Source organism: Columba livia, chromosome 2 (genome assembly GCF_036013475.1).
Source record: "Columba livia isolate bColLiv1 breed racing homer chromosome 2, bColLiv1.pat.W.v2, whole genome shotgun sequence".
Taxonomy (NCBI): domain Eukaryota; kingdom Metazoa; phylum Chordata; class Aves; order Columbiformes; family Columbidae; genus Columba; species Columba livia.
Window position 1 is genome coordinate 6,553,016 of NC_088603.1, and position 22,914 is coordinate 6,575,929.

Below are 22,914 nucleotides of genomic sequence, written 5' to 3' on the forward strand. Positions count from 1 at the left end.
TGTAGGAGGAAGGAGAAGAGGGCCAAGGAAGGTGTATTTCGATTTAAGCTTCCCAAAGCATTGCCTCTGGGAAGCCGAATGTTTCTAAAGAATTTCAGAGCTGCACTGAAAGCCTGGTTTGTATTTTTCATGGTAATTTTTATCTCTGGGGTGTGTTGCTTACAGACCCTCCGAGCTTCTGGGAAGGTGTATATGCTCTTCTTCATGCTGGTGATCTTTCTGGGCTCATTTTATCTAGTCAACTTGACTCTGGCTGTAGTGACAATGGCATACGAAGACCAGAACAAGGCCACCATTGCTGAAACAGAGGCAAAGGAAAAGAAATTTCGGGAAGCCATGGAATTACTACAGAAGGAGCAGGAGGTACATAAATTATTCCCTTGCAAGCTTTAGTCTCAGTGCTTTGTTGTCAGACACATAAGAAAAAGCGTTACTCCTTGTATACAGGTGTATACAGTAGTAATTTGTGGGAAGAGGAGCAAGTGATAACTTACAGAAAGCAGTGATTCCAAGAGCTACAGGGGCAATTCCTTGTTCAACTGTGTATTTTTCCTGTGAATTGATTTTTTTGTGGATAATGAGCATTTAAGGCTGCTGTTACTGTAAGAAAAATATATTTCAAAGTTTCAAAAATAGTATTTTAAAATATTGAAAATGCAAAATTCTGTCAGCTATCTGTTTCCAAAAGAAAATGTAGATGTTTTAAAATTTTTCTTCATTTATCATTGTGGAGAGCTGAGCAGAGAAATATACAGTAGTTCCATTGATCAACTGCATTAACATCTGAGGCAAAACACTGTAGTTGAATGAAAAGTCTTTTGGTAACTGAAATACCTTAGAAGCTTCTGGAACAAAATACTCCTGTGTTTTGAAAAGGTTGTCCTAAATTCAGTATGGAAATTAAAGTCAGCCACAGCGTGAATATAGTCCCAAGGATCTCCAATGAAAAGACAGAATTGTAATGCTGGTCTAGCATTTATTTGGGGAAAAGGATATGTTCTACAGTATTATTTTCAAACTGAGTATTTTTATTGTAAGCAAATCTGCCATATGGAGGAATAGGAGGTATAATGTAATTATTTTGCCTCTGGCAGGCCCAATACATGTGATCATGTAACTTACTGCAAATAGCAAATTGTTCAGTCCTCCATATGTTGGGGAAATTCTCTCCTCTTTCTTTTAGTGTTGTTGGAAGATTTTGAATGAGTTTTGTGAAACACAGCTTAATAAGAGGAAATAATATAGAGCACAGAAGTGTTTTCTTTCTGCTTATATTAAAAGTATCCACTCAAAATATCATCTATGTTTTTGTTTAAATTTCAGTCTTTGGCACTTAAAGGAATTGATATCCTGTCAATTAGCTCCTTTGGAGCCTCTTCTCTGTCTACCAAAGAAATGAAAGAGAGAAGCAATAGGAAAAAGAGAAACAAGTCCTTGGGGATAGAAGATAATGAAGAAGAACAACAGTTCCCCAAGTCACAGTCCACAGACATTCAACGAAAGTTGGTAATCTATTGTCTGAATCTGAGATACTTACAGCTTTTCCAATTTTAATACTAAAATAAATTGCTTGAAAGCACAAACCAAATCCTATTACAAACAGTGATCACTCTTAAACCTTTAAAATAAACAACCTTTTGGAATAAGATTGAATTATATGTAAAAATTATTTTGAAAAGGAAATATTCTAAACAAAGGGTGGAAGGGAAGTTCTAACAGTTCAAATACACTTTCCATAACACTGAGAAATAGAAAAAAGTGAATGACTATTAGAATTTACCTTTTCTTCCATCATTCTCTGTTAAAAATTTCTTACTTTAAATATAAAGCTCATCACAAAATTAGCTGCTACAGCTGATAGGATTTTATTATAAGCCCTTCAAAATCTAAGCATAATCCTTCTTGAAACATTTAAAGGAAATAAAGGTTTTGGACTTGCAATCATTGATAGGAAATGTGCTGAAACTCTAGACATCTATTGCTTCCCAAAAATTTTATCTATGATTTTATGCCATTCTCTCTTTATTCTTTTTTTTCCCGGGCTTTTAGTCTTTCCTTGGCCTGGTGTACGGTCCCAACACAAATCAGGAGAAGCGCAGGCTTAGCCACGGGAGCGTGTTTAATTTCCAAACACCTGCTTTAGAAATTGATTCCAGGACAGATTTTGGTGTTGAGGAGACCCACAGTGCTGGGGAACACGACATCCAGCGTCGGTCGCTGTCGGTCACGCAGATGGCAAGACGCTCCAGTGTCCAAAGCCAAATGAGCCACGGCTCTCGCCCTGGTACCCCAAACTGTGGGCAAAGCAGCAAGAGGAGTAACGTGGACGACTGCAATGGGATGATCTCGGTGATGGGAGGAGGAACCAGCAAGGTGCACAGTCTGGATCTGGTGTCTTCAGAAGGAGTAATGCTTCCCCCAGTAGTGGAAGACCCAGGAAAGGGTGATATGGTAAGTAAAATATACAAAGTATATACTTCCTATTACGGTTTCTTCATAAATTGTGGGGTTTTCTTGTCTTTAGGGTTTCAGTGAAATGGCAAAGAGTGATGTGAAATTATGTATACTGACATGGGGACTTCATAAGTCGTCAGTAGAAAGTGGTTTTTAACATTCTGATGAGTTTCCAAAAACTAGAGTTCATTGCTTCAGCCTTCCTGTTATAAACCCTGGTTTTCTGCTTTGCACAACCTGTACTAACACACTTTTGAAGGTTCCTAGTGCTGGAATTAAAAGTCACCAAAGAATCTTTTTTATCCCACGCACTGTCCAAGGGGTAATTTTGAGCAGCACCTGTAACTACTTTCTCCTTCACAGCACCTTGAGATTCATGCAGCAGCTTTGTCTGTAAGATCCCCAAGTGGGTAGAGAGGCTTTTCTACAAGTTTATTCCCCATCTTTCCTTTTCCATTAGTATCTGGAATGTTTCCTAGGCTTACTTCCCCTCATACACTTATTTCCAAGGTTCGTGCTTGCCTTGTTGCTATTACGTGCTTGCAGGATCCATTTACTGCAGCATTATTACTGAAGAGTAGGACCTTCAGTCTCAACATCTATTACTTCTTGTATAAAGGTACATTTATTTGGCTGTGTGTCATCGTCCCCATTAAATTTCATAGTTACCCATCATCACTTCCTACTTAATTTTATTCCTGTGGTATCTCCCTAATTATGTTTCCTTCTTTAAGCAGCCAGCTGTAAATGATGAGAGCAGCATGATGCACTTGCCTCCTCGTCTGTCAGTGGAGCACTTTAATGAGGCACTTCAGAGACAAAGGGCAGCAAGTGCAGTCAGTATAATTACCAGTGTCTTGGAGGGTAAGTGCTTCCTCATTATGCTTATTTCAGTCCTAAGGTAACGCTAGCATGAAAGACCAAAATGTCAATATGCTTCCTAAAGGTTAACAGAGATTTGTAGGTGCATAGTTAGGAATTTTGTCATTAATTTGGCTCTTTGAAAAAAATAAAAACCAACAAACACATTATCACACAGCGTTCATGTACTGGAGCACAGCATTTGCCTATCGTAAGATCTCGTTTTGTAGGACAGTGATGGGGATAGGAGTGAGAGTGGGTGGAAGGAGTTTCTCTGGCATCTGAGGTGCAGGACTGGGATACTGTCTTCTCCTCCCGACACTGTGACTGGTGATGTGTCAGTGGCAGAGACACAGGCGTGCAGAATCTAACAATAAGATTACAGGACCTTCTGGGTTTTGAATACTTAACCTCACTATTTTATTCTTTTAACTTACCTTTCCAGGTGAATTGGGGGAGGAGGGGGGCCACTGACATGCTGACTGATGGTTTTGTTGCAATTTCTGAAAAATTTCAGGCCAAATTTTTTTAGTTGTTTTCTGGACCAGGAGACCAAGATGAGGAAGGCTTGCCTTTATTGTTTTGTTTTGTTTTGTTTTCCATTGGTTCATCTGATCTTTGAACAATTTTCAGGTTGTCAAAACTCAGATTACTAATAATTCCTGCTGTGCTTTTATTTAGCTTTAAGTAAGCTCCAGTTTGTCAATGAATTTGCATAGGACTTCAGCAGGGTCAAAAGCATTTTGGAGGAACCATTAATATTCATGATGAAGAAAGAAAGGCTATGAGAGTTCTATTTGATCATGTAAACGACAAAGCCAAAACAGCTTCTATCCCATGTTTACCTGTAGAAAATGTAGAGGTATGGCAACTTGCACCAGTCGTTTCCAGTAGAAGTGGCCTAAAGCCAAATTTAAGGCACTGTTGCCTCAGCTAAAACCAGAATGTCCACAGCTGACCTTGACTCTCTGGACTCCCTTGAGAGTCAAAGGAGACAGATGTTGGGTGTGGTAGACCCAGTGTCCTAGACATCTATGTAAGGACAAGGTGAGAAGTGTCTTAGCTGCTATATTGACTGTAAAGACCTCCTGGTGCAAGAGGCTGCAATGTGGCCTCTGCATCATAAACATCTGTATTTAGCCAGATTATTATAGCACAAGTTTGAGTCGAACACTAATAAAATCTGATCCAAAGTCTTTTGAACTAAGTTTGCGTCAATGAGTTTTGAATCCAATTTTCTCTGAATTTTATATTCATGTTTATTAGCAGACATAGGGACTACATGAATGGCAGAAAGTACAGGGAAGCTTCGGGACTCTGTGTGAAATGTGGGGTTTCCTTTTTCTTCTGTGGCCTTTTGAGTACTTGAAGTTATTATTTCATCATCTTGCTCAGTGATAACTATTTAATCATATTGGGGTTTTCTTTTGCATTTAGAACTTGAAGAATCCCAGCGGAGATGCCCACCATGCCTGAAAGATTTTGCTTTGAAGTATCTAATTTGGGACTGTTGTCCGCTTTGGTTGAGAATCAAGAAAAAAGTGGCCGCTTTCATAAAGGATCCTTTTATTGATCTCACCATCACAGTTTGCATTGTGGTGAATACTTTGTTCATGGCACTTGAGCACAACAATATGTCAGAAGAGTTTAAATTTATGCTTAAAGTAGGCAACTTGGTAAGCAAATTCTCAACTATGTGACATTTTGTACCAGGGATTGATTGATTGGGTGTTTTTACTTGAGACATCAAGAGTAACTGTAAAAACTAAAGATTAGCAGACTGTGCATTTATAAACTCTAAATTTCTAATATGGACAAATCCCAGGTTTTATTGATGTGTTTCTAACACACTCCTCAGAAATCAGCAAACGGTCCTTCTCTTTTAACTGAAAGTGCATTAGGAGTTCATAAAAATGGGTTTTGTTGACCTGTCCATGAACAGTTACTTTATTTATGGGAAAAGGACCTAAAGATAAGATAAATTCATGGCAACTTTTGGGCTGATGCTACTGTTTCTTTGCCACAGGTTTTTACAGGAATCTTCACTGCAGAAATGGTCTTAAAAATCATTGCTCTAGATCCTTATTATTATTTTCAGCAGCACTGGAATATTTTTGACAGTGTAATTGTCACCCTGAGTTTAATTGAACTAAGTTTACCCAGATACAAAGGCAAAAAAGGAAGGCAAAGAGGAGGAACCTTCACGGTTTTACGATCCTTCAGACTGGTAATGCCTCATGCTTACTCAATTGTATAAAGCATTATGTTGTGAATAAATAGAAAATACTTCTGTTTTCTGCAGTTAGGATGCAGAAAATGATTTCCCCCACCCTCCCGGCTCCTTTTGGCACTAGGAATATGAAACAGAGTCTTAAACTCCCTGTGATATTAGAGTTCAATAAGATATATATTTCTCTTGAACGTACTAGGAAATATTCAGAGGAAAAAATATTACAGAGTAGACAACTTATAAAAGTGGTGTCAAAAATAAAATCTAGTACAGGAAACACACAAAAAAGTGCTAGAGTACAAATATAGGAAAAAAATGCTTAAAACAGACGTGAAATGATGTTAAGGTATGCATATTGTATTCTGTGAACCAATTTAGGTTGCTTTACAAAAGATAGAGCCATTTTATAGTAATATAGTAGCCGGTCTCCCAGCTTTTGTCCTTTGTGTTACATGCAAATCAAGCACCATAGTCTACATCAAACGCATTGTATGGATCCCTGCATGTGTGGGTCAAACACTTACCAGGGACTCAAGTTAGTCTGGTCCTATATAATTTGCCCAGTAAAAAAAAAAAAAGAAAAATAATTTAAAAAAAGCTATAAATACTTGAAATAATACTTGTGTCATGGTGTCACAAATATTACATTGCTGGAATAGTTCAGAATATCTGTAAAATAGTTTTTGCAAGAATTGAGTGGTGAAAAGATGGGCTATTTCTACCAACATCTAACATTATGTTTTATATTTCTACACAGCTGAGGGTTTTCAAGCTGGCGAAGTCCTGGCCAACTTTAAACACCCTAATTAAAATAATTGGTAACTCTCTGGGAGCATTAAGTAATCTGACCCTCGTCCTGGCAATCATCATTTTCATTTTCGCTATAGTAGGGGTGCAACTTTTTGGGAGAAGCTATTGGGAGAACCGCCATAAAATAACCAAAAATGGCAAGCCACGCTGGCACATGATGGACTTTTACCACTCATTCCTTGTCATTTTCCGAATTCTGTGTGGAGAATGGATTGAAACCATGTGGGACTGCATGGTTGTCGCTGGACCACCACTGTGCCTTCTTGTCTTTCTGATGGTCATGGTGATAGGAAATTTAGTGGTGAGTTTTCCAGAATTTTCTTCTCTTTATCCCGTCTATGGTAGAATCTACTTAATTGCCGTTTTGTCAAAAAAAAACAAGTCGTTTCCCGAAACATAGGTGAAAGAGTGATCTGTGCATGTTATGGTCTGCAAAAACCGCTCTTGCCTTTCACTTCTGAGATGCTGCCCATCTTTTCACAATTTGTGTGCTCTGCACACAGCTTCACTTGACCTTTTCACATGGCAATGTAACAACTAATATCTTTGCAGTAAATATAATACAGGCAACTATGTTTCTTCACATTTTGGGATTTGGATGGAAATAACCAGTAAGGCTTATGGCTTACCCGCTTGAATTAGTGGAGCTAAGTGCTTAAGTCCATCTGTAAATTCAAATGTGTTTGTTTGGTATTTTTTTTAAGATCCCATGTATTGAATTCTTTATCAGCAAATGGCAGAACCTACACTCCTATCCCTGAAATCAGGATTTTCTTTGATAATCTCTAAGCACATTTACACCAAAGAGCTAGATCCTACTATGGCAAACTCAACCCAGGGACAGGCTGCCTTCTTAGTCCTGTTCCCTTGTTCCTGCCTGAATCATAAATATCTTTTGTTAGTAGCTTTGTTTGCCATGTCAGTCTTAGTGTCATTCATATACCAGTCTTCCCTTAATTCAAGAAACTGCTGAAAATAATTAAGTTTGAGCAGTCCCTTACAGGAAATACCTGTTCTTTGGCTGAAGCCAGAATACCCAGGTTTAAAGTCCCAGCTGTTCTACAATGCAATGATTGATTTCAGGGATGAAATGCTCTGAGAGTTATTTGTATCACTTAACGTTAACTGTCGAACAATTAAGTGCTTAGCCTACACTCCTTGTTTAGGCTTTCTTAGTATCAAAGGAAACAGAAAGGTATCCAAGAGTGAGATTTGTTCCAGCTTAAGGTCAATAACTAAGACAGATGGGATGAACTGGTCTCTGGAGGGCCAATGTTCTCCACTGACAGGGGTCCTCAATGACTCAGGGGGGATATCTGCCCAGTTCTGACACCATAAAAATTAAGATACATAGATTCCATCCCATATGGCAACATCAGAAAAAAATTTAAAATTCTCCCATTCCCTTAGGAAATAAAAAAAAGAGTGAAGTTCATAAATTCTTCTATTTAAATTGAAACCTCACTTTGAGCTTCTCTTGATTTTCCTTTATTTTTGTGACAGTGTTGCATATTTAATGGAATAGCCTGGCCTGAATCTGATCTCATATAGGATTTTGGAAGTAGCTCCGGATCTCATATAGTATTTTGGCAGTAGCTCCGTGGAGGCCTGATTTAATTGTAGTTTGAAGAAGGAAGAGATATTATTAAACCAACAAGCCATGATCATAGCTTTTATTACTACTATAACGTTTGAAAAGTTATTTTGACCAAATACTGTATTTGGCATGCACAAATCTGTTTTAGCTACCACTTCAAATAACATTTTGTGGAAGAAGCTCATGAGAACATCAGACTTTCTGAGAGAGAAGTTTATTTCTTCAACCATAATGTGATCAGTCATAGTCATTTCTTTATTACCTTGCTTTTGCTTGCTCAGTAAGACTGAACTTTTATAGTATCTGTGTTCTTCACAATTAGAATTTAGATTTCTGAAAGCTACTCTCCTGAATTTTAATTTTATTATTATTGTTTCAATGCCTTTCAGGTTCTCAACCTTTTCATTGCACTGCTGCTGAATTCCTTCAGTACAGACTCTCTCCAGACAGCAGAGGATGACGGAGAGATGAACAATCTTCGGATTGCCTTTGCTCGGATTCACAAGGGGTTTCACTATGTGAAGAGTGTTATGTGGGATACCTGTTGTGGAAAGCTCAAGCATATAAAGAAAGCACAGAGGAAGAAAATCAAGTTGACTGCGCAGAACTCACTCAGGTTCAAGCGTGAAGAAATACAAAATTGTAAAGAGAATTACAATAATGAGTGGGCTGAGAAAAATGCGGACAAATGCTCAAATCTTGAAGATTTTATTACCAATCCCAATATATTTGTTTGTGTCCCTATTGCTGAAGCAGAGAATACAAGCGAGGGTTTTGAAGATGATGATAATCTGAGCACATTTACAGACATAGAATGCAGCAAACAGGTAATACATTTCTTTATTTGTGTTGGAACAGTGCATATATGTATACACATATATTGAGGGGTTCATGTATGGTAGAAGACTGTCTCTAGCAGAACGTGGGGGGTATGTGTTGACCCATTTCCAGACAATTACCAAATTTTGAACTAGAACCAAAAATATCAATATTTAGAGTGAAGGTAAATTATCACTTGGAGCCTTTTAAAAATCAAGAGTCTCTCATGGTCTTAAAAGGAAGACCATAAATCGTTGGGTTTGCTGCAGGGATTCATAGCTGACACATTGTATTACACACAGGTAGTTACATAGCCCTTAGGTAACTGTGCCAGTCCTTGGTGAACTTGTAATATTTATGTAAACAGTTATGCAAATAATGCCAACTATTTTGGCATTATTTACATGGCACAACAAAAATGTGTGTTCTGCAGAAAGAACATTATCATAGACTCATAACATGAAGTTATAGCTCTGGTCCATTCTTTGTATTTGTCCTTGCTGTGTGTACTACATAGTAATTTTTAGAAGGATTAAGTATGGAGCTACTCTGTTAAGATCATGTTTCTTATACAATAGCATATATTATCCTATTTCTTTGCATTCTCTGAAATTTTCAGTTGTATTTTAACCACAGAAGAATGTCATTCTGGTCTCAGAATTCCCACCTTAAGTTTCTTTCTTAATACTTACGCATAAATTCTAGCTTAACTTTTGACTAGTTCACTAAAGTACTAATTCCTCAGTTTGCTGCATGTCCATCAGGAAAAATTCCCTTTCTCTATCCTTAGGTAAAATCAGAGACTCAAAATGATCATACCTTTTGGCTTTTGTCTGGAGAGATCCACTTTAAATTAAATGCATGTCTTATCTTTCTTTCCCTTCCAACTTGTCCACCCTTCGAAAGAGAAAAGAAACCCCCTCTAATCCACAGATTATTTTCAGGATGAAAATCACCTGAGGCAAAGGGGAGAAAGAGGGAAAACTTCAGGAAGCTGGAGCAAAGGATCAGGATTTTCCTCTGAAGATTTCAGTGTGCTTTACCTTGGAAAGGATAGGAAGCTTGAACCGTCATCATCAGAGCAAAATGAAGTAACCATTTTTTTTTTTCCTACGGTATTGACTTTCCAAAAATAGTCAAGCACAGGTATATTTCTGTTCAAGGTTTTGCTGGAATTTAGTGGGAGCAGCAGCTCTGAGCTTGCAGTAGCCGATTGGGCAGGTTAATGAAGGTGCCAGAATTAAGTGAATGAAATCGAAGCCATGCTGGGTTTCTAGGTATCGATGTTTAAGAAAAACGTATGTATAGGCAAGACAGTGTTTAGAAATGGAAGAACTACAAAATAATTCAATTCAAATAAATAATTCATAAAATTCTCTGTGTTACTTTCCATTTATTGAAATCTGAGTCTACGAAAAACCGGAGAGGAGGAAAAAAAAGACATAAAAAGATACGCTTCCACATAAAAGTGGGAAATTCCAGCAAGTCTGACTGTGTCCTAAGTATCTTTTTCAAGAAATGTAATACTTTAATTGAGTTTCTCACTATGACATTAAACACAGTAGTTGTTAATTTAAAATATGTTTAGAATAATTTTGAAGAAAGAATACATTAAAAAAGTAACAGACAGCATCACACCAATATAAAAGAACAAAAGCATAAAGTAATTTGTAACACACTGCTGACTCATCATATATTATATTCAGTGTAATAGGATAGCGAAAAGCTTTGTAATTGGAGAATACGCGATGCGATTCCAATTTCTGCTTCATAAATACTGTCATGGGTGCTCAGTTCCTCGTACAATACCAGGTATATTTATCTGGTTTTCCCGTTTGAATGCAGCTTTATACTATGCCATGGTTTTGACCCAAGTAGTTCATTCCGCTTTGAGGACTACATATAGTTATAAGCAATTCAAAAGCTCTTCAATTTACCAGCTTATTAGGCAGTTAAATCTGTTTCGTGTGGATAGATATTGTCATTCTACAGCTTTGGCCCTATTTTGATTGGTACTTAGAACTCATATACTTCTAAAATCACAAAGTTTGTTCCATTGCCGACACTACTTGAAATATTAGCCAAGTTTGAATTTTGAATCTTATTTGTATATGGATGAGTTTATTCATTTGGAGCTGAATGTAGAAATAATCAATACCTGATCTTATTTTGCTTGGTAGTTTGACAGTGTCAGCTCTTCTGAAGGCAGCACCGTGGATCTGACAAACCCTGAAGATCTTTTGAGGCAGATTCCAGAGTTTGCTGAAGACTTCAAGACTCCAGAAAAATGTTTTCCAGAAGGTAAGACTCTCATGGTTTCACTACTGGGAAGTGAGAAGAGCAAAAACCAGACTTGGTTCTCTAGGGATGCTGAACCAATTGGGCAAGATTATTTTCAGCTAATTTTAGTTATCTGGAAATGAGATAAATTGTCCAAATCATTGTCCCTCTCTAGTCAGCAGATAGATTGTGGCACCTGAAAAATCAACCCCTTTTCCTTTAAAGCCAGTTGTTTCTAACTGGGACCTGGCTAATGGCATAGATCCAACCCTAAAATATGAGATTATTGTAGTGAAGTGAAATTAATTTCACTCTATTGGACAACATCAAGGTAACATTTGGGGGATTAACATAAGACAAGTGTATGTGATCAGTTCTCACCTGACAATGGCCCCTGGAACAAGGTGTTTGGCACATCAGATTTGTTAAACATTTGCACTGATGCAAAGTATTATTCCTTGAATAGCATTTCATGAGCAATCTCTATAAGAAACAAATGAGTGAAAAAAGCAGAGAGAAGATGCTAGGATGAAGTTGAATTTCTATAGGATGATAATCTGGGAATCTGGGAATTCTCTCTCCATTCATCATACAACATTTAGCTTTGTTAGTTGTTATGAGATGTGTTGAGTACTTTTAGAAATTGTTCCTACCCTAACGTATGTAATAGTATGCGGTTTCCATAAAATGAAAAGAAATAGCTCTTGAGATTTTTGTCAAATAACTGTCACTACTGACAGCCGGGGTAATCACTGCACTCTCTGTATGAGTTGTGAGAGAACAAACCAGGTCAGGTCAATTTTTAGGCTCATTTTATCAAAGTGTGTTATATTAAATTCTTGCTGGTACTCCAACTTGCTCTTTGCTCACCCAGTCAGCCTGGCTCACCATGACCATTTTGACGCAGGTCCCACGTTTTCTTCTATTCTGTTTTTGTTTGTTTGTTTTGGTATTGTGCCCTTTTTGGGTCAATGAAACTTCTAGCGCACAGTTTTAGGATTCAGTCAATAACAGTGAAGCATGTAGGAATTATTTGAAGCTAGAGGGGTGTTGTGCCTGAATGGAAAGTATTCTCTGCCTAGTAATAATATGATGTATAACATAATAGTAAAAATACATATAAATCCAGAGGGAGATCGACTGTACCTACATTGCATTTTGTTTTCTCCAGAAAAAACAAACCACAAATATTGCATTAATAATACAGATGTCAGAGTTCTGAGCTACAGGGTTTTTTTCAAAACTACTTTATTGATGTCGAGTTTTGCTAGTACAACCCTTAGAACAAAAGAAATAAATTTTATTTTATTTTGTTTTGTTTTGTTTTATTTTGTTTTATTTTATTTTATTATTTATTTTATTTTTCTCTTTTGTCTTTCCCTGCTCCAGAGAAGAAACATGAAATGTCTTGTTTGTGGTCTGTAGTCCCAGGCTGGACTGTGCCTACTGTGGCCAAACCATTGGAGAACTCCCTGAAGATGCAGCAAATCTGTACCTAACACAGATTTCTGCACAAAAAAAGTCCCTATTTTGTGCAAGTGCCACTCCCTGCCTCATTTTAAATCCCAGATCCACATTACTGGGGAAACTGGGATTATTGAAGGAAAGATAATCAGAATTTTTGTGTATATTGTGTTCTATTATATATGTGAGTTATATATACAACAATATCTCATATGTGTGTAAGACATCATATATATATATATAACACAGGTATACATTATTTTTTTCATGCTTGGAAATGACAGAAGCCTTCTGACTGAAATTTTTTGCCATAATGGAAACATGGATTAGCATAGAGCACACATCAAGGAAAATATTAGCAAAATATTTTGGCAAAATTGATAAGTAATAAATGCCAAGGTTTTGTAATGAGGTGGTCAGGAAATGTTAATTTGCCCTGGTGTCATGGCCTGTTATAAGAAGTAATTTGGTGAGCTTGAAAGGAGATCTCTTATTTTATGGTCCCTATGTGTTGGCTAGAATATAACATTCTTGCAGGTTATATGATATTAAACCATTCACTCCATACTTTCAGAAGCAAATAAATAAATGAATATGCCCTGCAAGGCAGGATATGATGCTACAATATTGAAAGCAACAGTTTACCTTCTCTGTCTCCGAGACTTTTTGTTCCAGGGTATCTTGTCTGTGCTCTCCAAACTGTGCAGAAACTGAGAAAGGCTTTTGTAGCATCAAGTCTCTTCCCATGGACCTGGAGTTTTGTGAGTCCAGTGTCTCAGATATATCTTGAAACAATGGAAAGTTTTCCAAAGGGCCTTCACCTACTTCATATGTATAAAAATAAGAGTTACAAGACAAACAAAATTCGATTATTTTTGGTTTGGTTTGGTTTTCTCATGGCACAACATTTAAAAATCGAACAATGAAGTTTGCAAGACGTCTCTTGAGCAACCCTTCATATGCATGTACATTCATTCCATACTTTCATTGTTGTCTCTCACTTCCAGCTTGTGTTCGATATTTTCATTGTTATGTGGGAAGTGCCAAAAAGTTTGGAGGAGAAACATGGTGGAATCTGAGAAAAACCTGCTACCAGATTGTCGAACACTCCTGGTTTGAATCCTTTATTATATTCATGATTCTTCTGAGCAGTGGAGCCCTGGTTAGTGTAACACAATTTTACCTATTTATTTAGAAGAATTTTAGCTTTATTTTGCACTCAGATAAGTTGTTTTTAGCAGAAAACACAGTGAATATCTTTGAACTCAACAGGAGAAAAACAAAGAGGCTTCAGATAGCAGTCATTTATTCACTACTGTAATTAATGCAAATTCATTATTCATACTATTTCAAATGATGAGAAAGAGTGAAAAATGTTTAAAATATGCAGTTCTCAGAATCTGTTTTTATTCTGACTGTATACTGGGTATTTCTGGCTTTCTCTGGAAGTTATTTCACAGTTTGAAATAGATTTTTTGTGACTAAAACAAATAGACTACTCTTAATACTTAAAACAAATAGTACTTGGTCCTCTTGAAAGTATATTTTTAGAAATTCATTTAAAGAAGAAATTTTTTACACTTAGGGTGGTGAGACCCTGGCTCAAGTTGCCCAGAGAGGTGGTGGATGAACCATCCCTGGAGACATCCCAGGCCAGGCTGGACGGGGCTCTGAGCAACCTGAGCTGGTGAAGATGTCCCTGCTCATGGCAGGGGTGGCACTGGATGAGCTTTGGAGGTCCCTTCAACCCAAACTATTCTGTGATTCTAAGTTTATACTCTCCTAGGTGTGTATGATGTGTGTGTCCACGGGGTGTACTAGACAGAGAAAAAGAAAGAGAAGGGATAAAGAGAATTACAGTTTTATCAGCTGACATAGATTTGAGTAAAATCCCAGGTTTAGTTCTGTGTAAAACACATATCAAATGATTAAGAGGTCTTAATGATGATAAACTTTCATTTTAAAAAGCTCATCTCTAACTTTTGCCATTTATCTATATATTATGATTTCAGGCATTTGAAGACATCCATATAAATGAGAGAAAAAGAATTAAAATGATATTGGTGTTTCTTGACAAACTGTTCACTTTCATCTTTGTTCTGGAGATGCTCCTGAAATGGGTGGCTTATGGCTTCAAAAAGTATTTCACCAATGTCTGGTGCTGGCTGGATTTCTTTATTGTGGCTGTAAGTTCTGCCTTTGGCATTTCTATGTGAGTCCTGACACAGGAGGCAGTAGCAGAATCACTGACTGTTTTCTGGATATGAGGATAAGACAGCACTCTTACCTCCTTTAATTACGGTCTCAGGAAATTGCACTCCAGGCATTGAAAATATGGGGAGATGTGGGTGTTTTGTTAGGTTTTTGTTTGTTTGTTTGTTTGTTTGTTTGTTTTTTAACAGCAATAAAGGAAAAATATGTCAGAATGTTGCTAATCCTTTCTTTTGTCTTCCCATTCAGGCCTCTTTAATAAACCTCTTAGGCAGTACATTTGAGGCCGTGAAATCTCTTAGGACTCTCCGAGCTCTGAGACCCTTAAGAGCATTGTCACGATTTGAGGGGATGAGGGTAAGACTGAGTACAAATTAAACCCTGTCAGTACTAATTAGCATGTAATAGTTTCATAGCCCATGACCGTGTCTTTATGAAGTTCAGGGGTCTATCTCAAGTTCAGTTTAGGACTTACAAAATGAATTTTGAAAAGGCACCTCTGCTGCACTCTTCTGTACTTGGCTGTTACTTATAGACTTTCCTCGAGTGATCAGTCCTAGTACCATTGAACCTAAAATTAGACGAGGTAGAACTTTGTTCTGCTCCTGCTCAGTCGTTGTTGTGTTTCTGTCTCACTGAGGTAGTATTTATTCTCTATTTGAGAATTCTCATTTTTTTCTCATTTGTGAGAATTTGAGGGAAGAATCACGTCCATTTTGCAAGTTTCTACTGGATTGATTTGCAAAGACATTAGACTGTTAAGAGGTACTTTGCTCAAATTATATTTCCAAATAGACATTTTCTTTCAAAGAGCAGGAGTGTTTATCTCTAGAATATTTGCTGCCTTTTTCCATCAAAGCAGCATCTAGAACAACGTGAAACTGCTGGATGTGACTGTAATTACAAATCACATGCTTGTCACTGTGAAGGTGGAGAGAAAGGAATACATTCTGTTTATTAATTTAATGTCAAAATTTCTGGGTCTGGAGTCAGTTTTGAAACAAGTACAATTTTACTTTTGGTCTTGCTGTGCAGAATGTTTGTGGCCTTCACAAAGCTCTTTCATTTTTCTTCTGGTCCATCAAGTTCTTCTCTGCAACCTGACTGCTCAGTTCACCATCTTCACTGTGAAACTCTATGTTATTTTCTCATTGTTTCCATTCACTGCCTCATGTTATGAAGCAATCTGTTATGTCTTAGCATGCACTTAAAACCTACATGGACATTTTCTGTGCTTGTTCAGCACCTAACACAGAAAAATACTCAGCTCGTGGTTATAGACCCCCAAACACAATCATAATTGACTAAAAGTAATAGATCTAGCAAAATACTAGAGGAGAGTTGTTACTGGTCCTTTTAAAAACTACTTTCTACAGTCTTAATAATCCAATCCTCTGCACTAGTGCTTATGGACAAATTGTCCAGAAATTTTATGTTATAAAAGTTTGAAACACACAAACAGGACATCCCCCACTCCAAAACCCATGGGAAGTCATCAAAAGAAGAGGGACTCACGTTGTATACTTATGTGGTAAAGGCTCACAGCAGCCCCAAAATATCAACTATTCCTTTGAAAGTCTAAGAGATACCTTTGAATCTTTGTTCAAGATACCCATGCCAGCTGTGACTAGTATTTATATGGAAAACATTTGTTTTATTTTTGCTGAGATAACTAAATGACTGCTTATTGGAGCAGAAACTTGAGGTCGTCTTTGTTTAAGCATATTTTTCCTCTCCCATTTCACCCAAGGTGGTTGTCAATGCCCTCGTGGGAGCCATCCCTTCCATCATGAATGTTCTGCTTGTCTGCCTTATCTTCTGGCTCATCTTCAGCATCATGGGAGTGAACCTCTTTGCTGGGAAGTTTGGGAAATGTGTCAACCTGACAGAAGAAGATTCAGAATTAGATGATTCAATCAATGACATAATGGACTGTAAAAAGTCTAATACCTCAGGAAAAATATTCTGGGTCAATGTTAAAGTCAACTTTGATAATGTTGGCTCTGGCTACCTGGCTCTTCTTCAGGTGGTAAGTGCTGCTCGCCTTCACTAGCCAGCACCATGTCAGATGGGTTTGACTTTCTGTCAGCTCCCAAGTCATCTCTGTGGGTGATGGAAAAGACCATAATGGAAATAGGGGGACAAATTACATCCTGCTGTGATTTTCCAGGCGATATAGTAAGCATGTGGTGGACAAGTGCTGTTTCAGCCTCCAGCAGCTTCACGAGGTTGAGTGCTAAGTCAGTCTCAGATGAAAACCTGGGGAAAATACCAAATTAATCTTGTGTAATAGAGATTTTTTTTTTTTTTCAGCCATAAGGGTTGTAAGGCCTTCAGGAGTCCATGCTAGTGAAGGTTTGTCCTGTCAACATCCTAGGGCAATATGCTCTGTCCCACCTTAGCAAGCTTCCACGTCTTGATGAGGCTGAGAATGCCAGACATGCAGCAGGAGCACGTTTCCCTGAAGTCAGAGCTTAGTGCAGTGTGTGTGACCATACCAAAGGCTCTTACTCCAGCCAGTGTCATTTGAATATTGCAAATGATGTGAAGACAGAAAGGGTACAAACTGGAACACAAGAGGTTCCACTTAAATTTGAGAAGAAACTTCTTCTCAGTGAGGTGCCAGAGCCTGGCCCAGGCTGCCCAGGGGGGTTGTGGAGTCTGCTTCTCTGCAGACATTCAAACCCGCCTGGACACCTTCCTGTGTAACCTCATCTGGGTGTTCCTGCTCCATGGGGGGATTGCACTGGATAAGCTTTCCAGGGCCCTTCCAATCTCTAACATTCTGTATTATGTGATTTTACACTGAAATTTCAACACATTTTCCATAATCTCTCATTCTAGGCAACTTTTAAAGGATGGATGGACATCATGTATGCAGCAGTAGATTCACGAGAGGTCAGTGACTATCTTCAAACCTGTAATTTGTTAATGCTATTGCTTTCTACAAAAGCGTTATGATTTTTTCACTTTTATATCTGCTGCCTGTAGAAATCTTTCCAGTAATTATTTTTATCAGGCGATGTAAACATTTCTTTTGTGAGTGACTCATAGTATCCTAATCTGTTGTAATAGGGAGTGGGATTCAACTCCAGATCCACTCACCTAAATGCAGTTACCTCTAGTGCAAGATCTCCATGTGAATTCACCTTCATGTGCCCTGCATCATTAGTGGAGATCTGGTATACATATAGTATTTTGTGTTATGCATTATTGGTAGTGTTAAGATATACCAATTTTGTCAGAATTAGCAGAAGGGCTGTAAATCTCCTGGAATCAATTTGTGAAGCGGTTTGCAATATGAATATTACTCTGTATTGGACCCATGTTGTTGTTGATAATTTTTTGTCTTGCTTCTCCTCCCTGCAGAAAGATGAGCAGCCGCAAATGGAACACAATGTGTTTATGTATCTCTACTTCGTGAACTTCATCATCTTTGGATCTTTCTTTACCCTGAATCTCTTTGTTGGTGTTATTATTGACAATTTCAATCAACAAAAGAAAAAGATAAGTATATTGGTTGTGCTCCATGGCACCCACTGTATCTCAAGCAATGCTGTCTTTACAGAACATGGTCCTTGCTGTGCACAGAATCTAAAACTTCTATTGGCATTTACAAGAGCATTAGTAATTAAATCAGCAGAAGTAACACCCAGGGTGAGGTTCTTCCTTCTTTCTTTTCTCCTGTAACCTGAATACCCAGCTCATTCCCAGCATTTCAAAGGCAATGATGACTTCTTTGCAGCCCCTTAAAATTTTGGTCCTTGTTTTTTGGCACTAAGCACAGCATGAGACGCGTTACTTAGAAAATGCTTTGGGACGGATGCTCTGATGAGTATTTTGAAAATTCAACAAGAACAGGAGGTGGGAAGCCAGGGAAAGAGTTGTTCCTATCCAGGTTTTCACTGGCTCCTTTATTTTTGTGCTTTCTGAGCTAGCCAGGACTTTTGTCTGTGAATTTAGGGTTTGTGCCACTCTGTTTTTTTGGATGCAAATTATGAAAAGGGCTAGTGCTAGTAAGATGTGAACAGCAAGAAGTGTTAGTTTCCAGCATTTTAGACTTTGCAATTACAATAGTGCTGCTTTCTCACCAAAATTGTGACATTTCTTTATATACTTAGGTGGGGAAGATATCTTTATGACAGAAGAACAGAGAAAATACTACAGCGCAATGAAAAAGTTGGGATCCAAAAAACCTCAAAAACCCATTCCAAGACCACTGGTAAGACTGTCTGAATTCTTCAAAGAGAAAATGCCTTTCAAAAGTGCAATTTAATTCACTGAAAAATGCATCTGTTTACATATTGCATACAAAATATTTATACTGTCTTCACATTGATACTTAGTGCTCTGAAGGCATTTTTAATGTCATTTTTATATTCTGCCTTTCCTAAACTCCTATGACTTCATTATAGTTGAATAACTTTTCAACGTAAAAATTGGAGCTGATGGAAACATGTACAGATGAGTACTCCCTACTTCTATAACTGATGCCAGATGTGTTTCTTTTTTCCTCTAGAACAGATTCCAAGGGTTCCTTTTTGACATTGTAACATGCCAAGCCTTTGATATTGTCATCATGGTTCTCATCTGCCTTAACATGGTCTCCATGATGGTAGAAACCTATGACCAAAGTCTCACAAAGACTGAAGTCCTTAACAAAATCAATATACTCTTCGTTACTGTTTTTACTGCGGAATGTGTACTGAAATTGGTGGCTCTGCGGCAGTACTACTTCTCAAATGCCTGGAACATATTCGACTTAGTTGTTGTGATCATGTCACTTATTGGTAAGTAAAATTGGTTTGGTGTATTCTTTAGCAAATTATTATTTTTTTCAGGAAAAAAATAGATAAAATTTTTTAACTGCAAATGAATGTTTAACTGGAAATCATAATACTATAAATTGTTGAGGAAAACTACATGATCTAAACCCCCTCCATATTATTAAAATAATATTAAATAAGATTTCAAAAATATTTACTATATTCTTTTGATAGAAATATATATTTTTTTTAAATGTAGACTATGTTAAGTAAAATGTTTCATAATGGTTCTTTAGGTTGTATTTTTCTAGTCTGAAAGGCAGAATTAATAACCCATCATACCAGTACTACATTATGCGATAATTTCCATTGTTCCAAGTTTAGGGGCAACTAAGAAATCTTCAATCAGATGAAAATTGCTGGGTTTTGTCATCTGTGTTTGTAACAGTGAATTGAATTGAGAGAATATGAAGAGTGGAATTAGTTTATAGGCTATAGAATTCAGTTTCTGGAAACACAGGCACAGCTGATTGAAAAAAAGGGTGTGACAAAATAGAAAACAACACCACCAATGCGTTAGCTTTTCTTCGAAGGGAAGGCAAAGGAAGAATGGAATAAAGAGCTCTCCTGCCAATTTAACCTTTTCTAGGGCCAGTACTGTCAAAATAGCAGAAGGCATTTGGGTGAAGAAAAGTATTTTGTTTCTCCAGCATGAGGTACATTTTGGGTGGCAGTGACAGTATAGCTCTTCCTCAAGAAATTAAGTTCCTGTAGTGGATATCCAAAAAAATGTATCAAAACATCTAAACCTAGAAAAGCCAAATCTCTTCTAGTGCTACTAGATCTGTGATTTTTTCATGCAAAATAATGATAAAGTGACACTCAAGTGTAGCTATGTCCCTGGATGAACTAAATGCCACTGTACAGTGGCATGCAAAACTTCTATGTTCATCACTAGTTTTACATACATCTCTTGATTATATTATTTAAATTACGACCACGACGTTGTTATTATATATTGTTTTCTTAGTTTGTTTTTGCAGTGTTAGTATTTGAAGTCAACAAGTCTTGATTGATATTGATATTTGAAGTTTAAAACAGCACAGAAAGGTGCTTGCCATTCTTAGTGCAATGGGTCCTATCTTCTGGTGGCTGAAGAATGTAGTTCGTAATTGCTGATTTCTACAGCTCATTTTTGAGCTTTAAATACTATTAAAGGTTATTCTGCTAGGGTCTTAGCACATCTTAGCACACACACATCAGAAATTTTTCAACTGTACAGATACTATAATCCTACTACTAGTTAAGCAGAAATTATATTCTAACCAGTTGTTATCTTTTTCATTTTAGCCTTACTGCTTGCTGGCATTGGTAAAGCATTTGAACATTTCCTACCACCTACACTCTTCAGGGTCATTCGCTTGGCTCGCATTGGACGAATACTGAGACTCATCCGGGCTGCCAAAGGAATTCGAACTCTGCTTTTTGCATTAATGATGTCCCTACCTGCTCTATTTAATATTGGCCTCTTGCTTTTTCTGATCATGTTCATTTATTCTATTTTTGGCATGGCTAACTTTGCCTACGTGAAGATGGAAGCTGGCATTGACGATATGTTCAACTTCCAGACCTTTGCTAACAGCATGCTCTGTCTCTTCCAAATCACCACGTCAGCTGGCTGGGATGGTCTTCTCAGTCCTATTTTAAACACTGGGCCACCATACTGTGATCCAAACCTAAATGGTACTATAGGTGAATGTGGTAAACCTGCCATAGGTATTATTTATTTTGTAAGTTATATCATCATATCATTTCTCATTGTTGTAAATATGTACATAGCTGTTATTCTGGAGAACTTCAATGTTGCTACTGAGGAAAGTACAGAACCTTTAGGGGAAGATGACTTTGACATATTTTATGAAATCTGGGAGAAGTTTGATCCTGAGGCAACTCAGTTTATAACTTTCTCTGCACTTTCAGACTTTGCAGATGCTCTGGCTGAACCTTTACGGGTACCAAAGCCAAACAAAGTTGAACTCATAGCAATGGACCTACCTATGGTCAGTGGAGATAGGATCCACTGCCTGGATATCTTGTTTGCTTTTACCAAACGAGTGTTAGGAGATTCTGGGGAGATGGATACTCTGAAAGTACAAATGGAGGAGAAGTTCATGGCTGCCAATCCATCCAAAAATTCCTATGAGCCAATCTCTACTACACTCAGACACAGACAAGAGGAAGCTTCTGCCACTGTCATCCAGCGTGCCTACAGGAGTCATTTGCTCCTGCGCTGTGTAAAGCAGGCTTCTTACCTGCACCATCGCAGAACTTGCAGTATTGACACTCTTCGAGATGCTGCTCCAGAAAAGGAAGGACTTATTGCATCTATGATGGGTCAAAAGTATGGTAAGAGTCCTGACAAGTCTGACACTTTGTCCTCAGTATCCGTTCCTCCATCATATGACAGTGTCACAAGAGCCAGTAGTGGCAATCTCATGGTTGAGAATGAAGAAATTACAGATAATCAACAATCTTCAGATGTTAAATAGTTCATCAGTGACAATGTTATTTAGAATATTTTAAAATGTTCACAGAAACTGATGTTGAAAATTCATGTCAGCTGAGGCAGCCTCCCTATTAAACAAAGTTTGTTGGTCATGATCAGTTAACCACAGTCAGGCATGATCACTGTGGTAGCTGCTAAATTGTAGCCTTTGACTCTTCTATATTCAGTTTTGTTCAATATTTACACATGCAGAGACAAAAGCTATGAAAGGTTTCGGATCTGTTTGACCAAGGGCACCCCAATGCAAAGCGGGTCCCATGGTACCTGGGTGCTGCTGTGTGTTCACAGCAGTGATAGGTAACATCTGCCGACATTATCCCTGGTGCAAGAAGTGGAGAAAAGTCCAAGTGACAACAGATCTACCAGAGAACAGGAAAAGAATGTCAATGTTAAGATAAACTGCTGAAGGGAAAGGAGCTAAAATTTACTCTTATCCATTCCTAACTGATACTCTCATTATAAATCTCTTAAGCAAATGGCTGCTGATTTTTTTTAATGTTTTGAGTACTGATGTACCACAAACATAGCCACTGCATGATCCACAGATATGCCACAGTGTAGTGGACTTCTTCCAATATGGTTGATTTACAGAACAAGTCATGGCATGTATGCTATTGTAGTTGTGTTACTGTAGTTTAATGAAATGATAAATACAGCTCTCAGTATTCCAGAGGTTTTACTCAAATAAGCAAAATCTTGCTTTGTATTTTGTCCATGAGGATTATTTTTTTTAATCTGGTTTTCTCTGGCGGAGAGGCAAAGGCAACCATGCTGTGTGTCTATCAGTCACTCCATAAACAACAGTCTTTATTACATACCTTCCTCAAACTTCACACGATGGTTATGTTTTGTGCTC

At 37.7% G+C, this 22,914-nt stretch overlaps 1 protein-coding gene across 1 annotated transcript in view; it reads left to right on the forward strand.

The window, feature by feature from the left end:
• LOC102085297 (sodium channel protein type 5 subunit alpha) overlaps window positions 1–22,580 on the forward strand; it is a 33,334-nt gene extending 10,754 nt beyond the window's left edge. Inside the window, exons 9-27 of the mRNA XM_065050380.1 lie at window positions 166–363; window positions 1,324–1,506; window positions 2,050–2,455; window positions 3,196–3,318; window positions 4,753–4,991; window positions 5,342–5,542; window positions 6,303–6,656; window positions 8,342–8,771; window positions 9,705–9,862; window positions 10,952–11,072; window positions 13,523–13,677; window positions 14,528–14,701; window positions 14,976–15,083; window positions 16,477–16,755; window positions 17,571–17,624; window positions 18,096–18,237; window positions 18,848–18,948; window positions 19,246–19,516; window positions 20,843–22,580. Coding sequence (XP_064906452.1) covers window positions 166–363; window positions 1,324–1,506; window positions 2,050–2,455; window positions 3,196–3,318; window positions 4,753–4,991; window positions 5,342–5,542; window positions 6,303–6,656; window positions 8,342–8,771; window positions 9,705–9,862; window positions 10,952–11,072; window positions 13,523–13,677; window positions 14,528–14,701; window positions 14,976–15,083; window positions 16,477–16,755; window positions 17,571–17,624; window positions 18,096–18,237; window positions 18,848–18,948; window positions 19,246–19,516; window positions 20,843–22,041 — 4,896 coding nt within the window. The 3' untranslated portion in view covers window positions 22,042–22,580. The remainder of the gene's footprint in view (window positions 1–165; window positions 364–1,323; window positions 1,507–2,049; window positions 2,456–3,195; window positions 3,319–4,752; window positions 4,992–5,341; window positions 5,543–6,302; window positions 6,657–8,341; window positions 8,772–9,704; window positions 9,863–10,951; window positions 11,073–13,522; window positions 13,678–14,527; window positions 14,702–14,975; window positions 15,084–16,476; window positions 16,756–17,570; window positions 17,625–18,095; window positions 18,238–18,847; window positions 18,949–19,245; window positions 19,517–20,842) is intronic.
• Window positions 22,581–22,914: the final 334 nt, after the last annotated feature.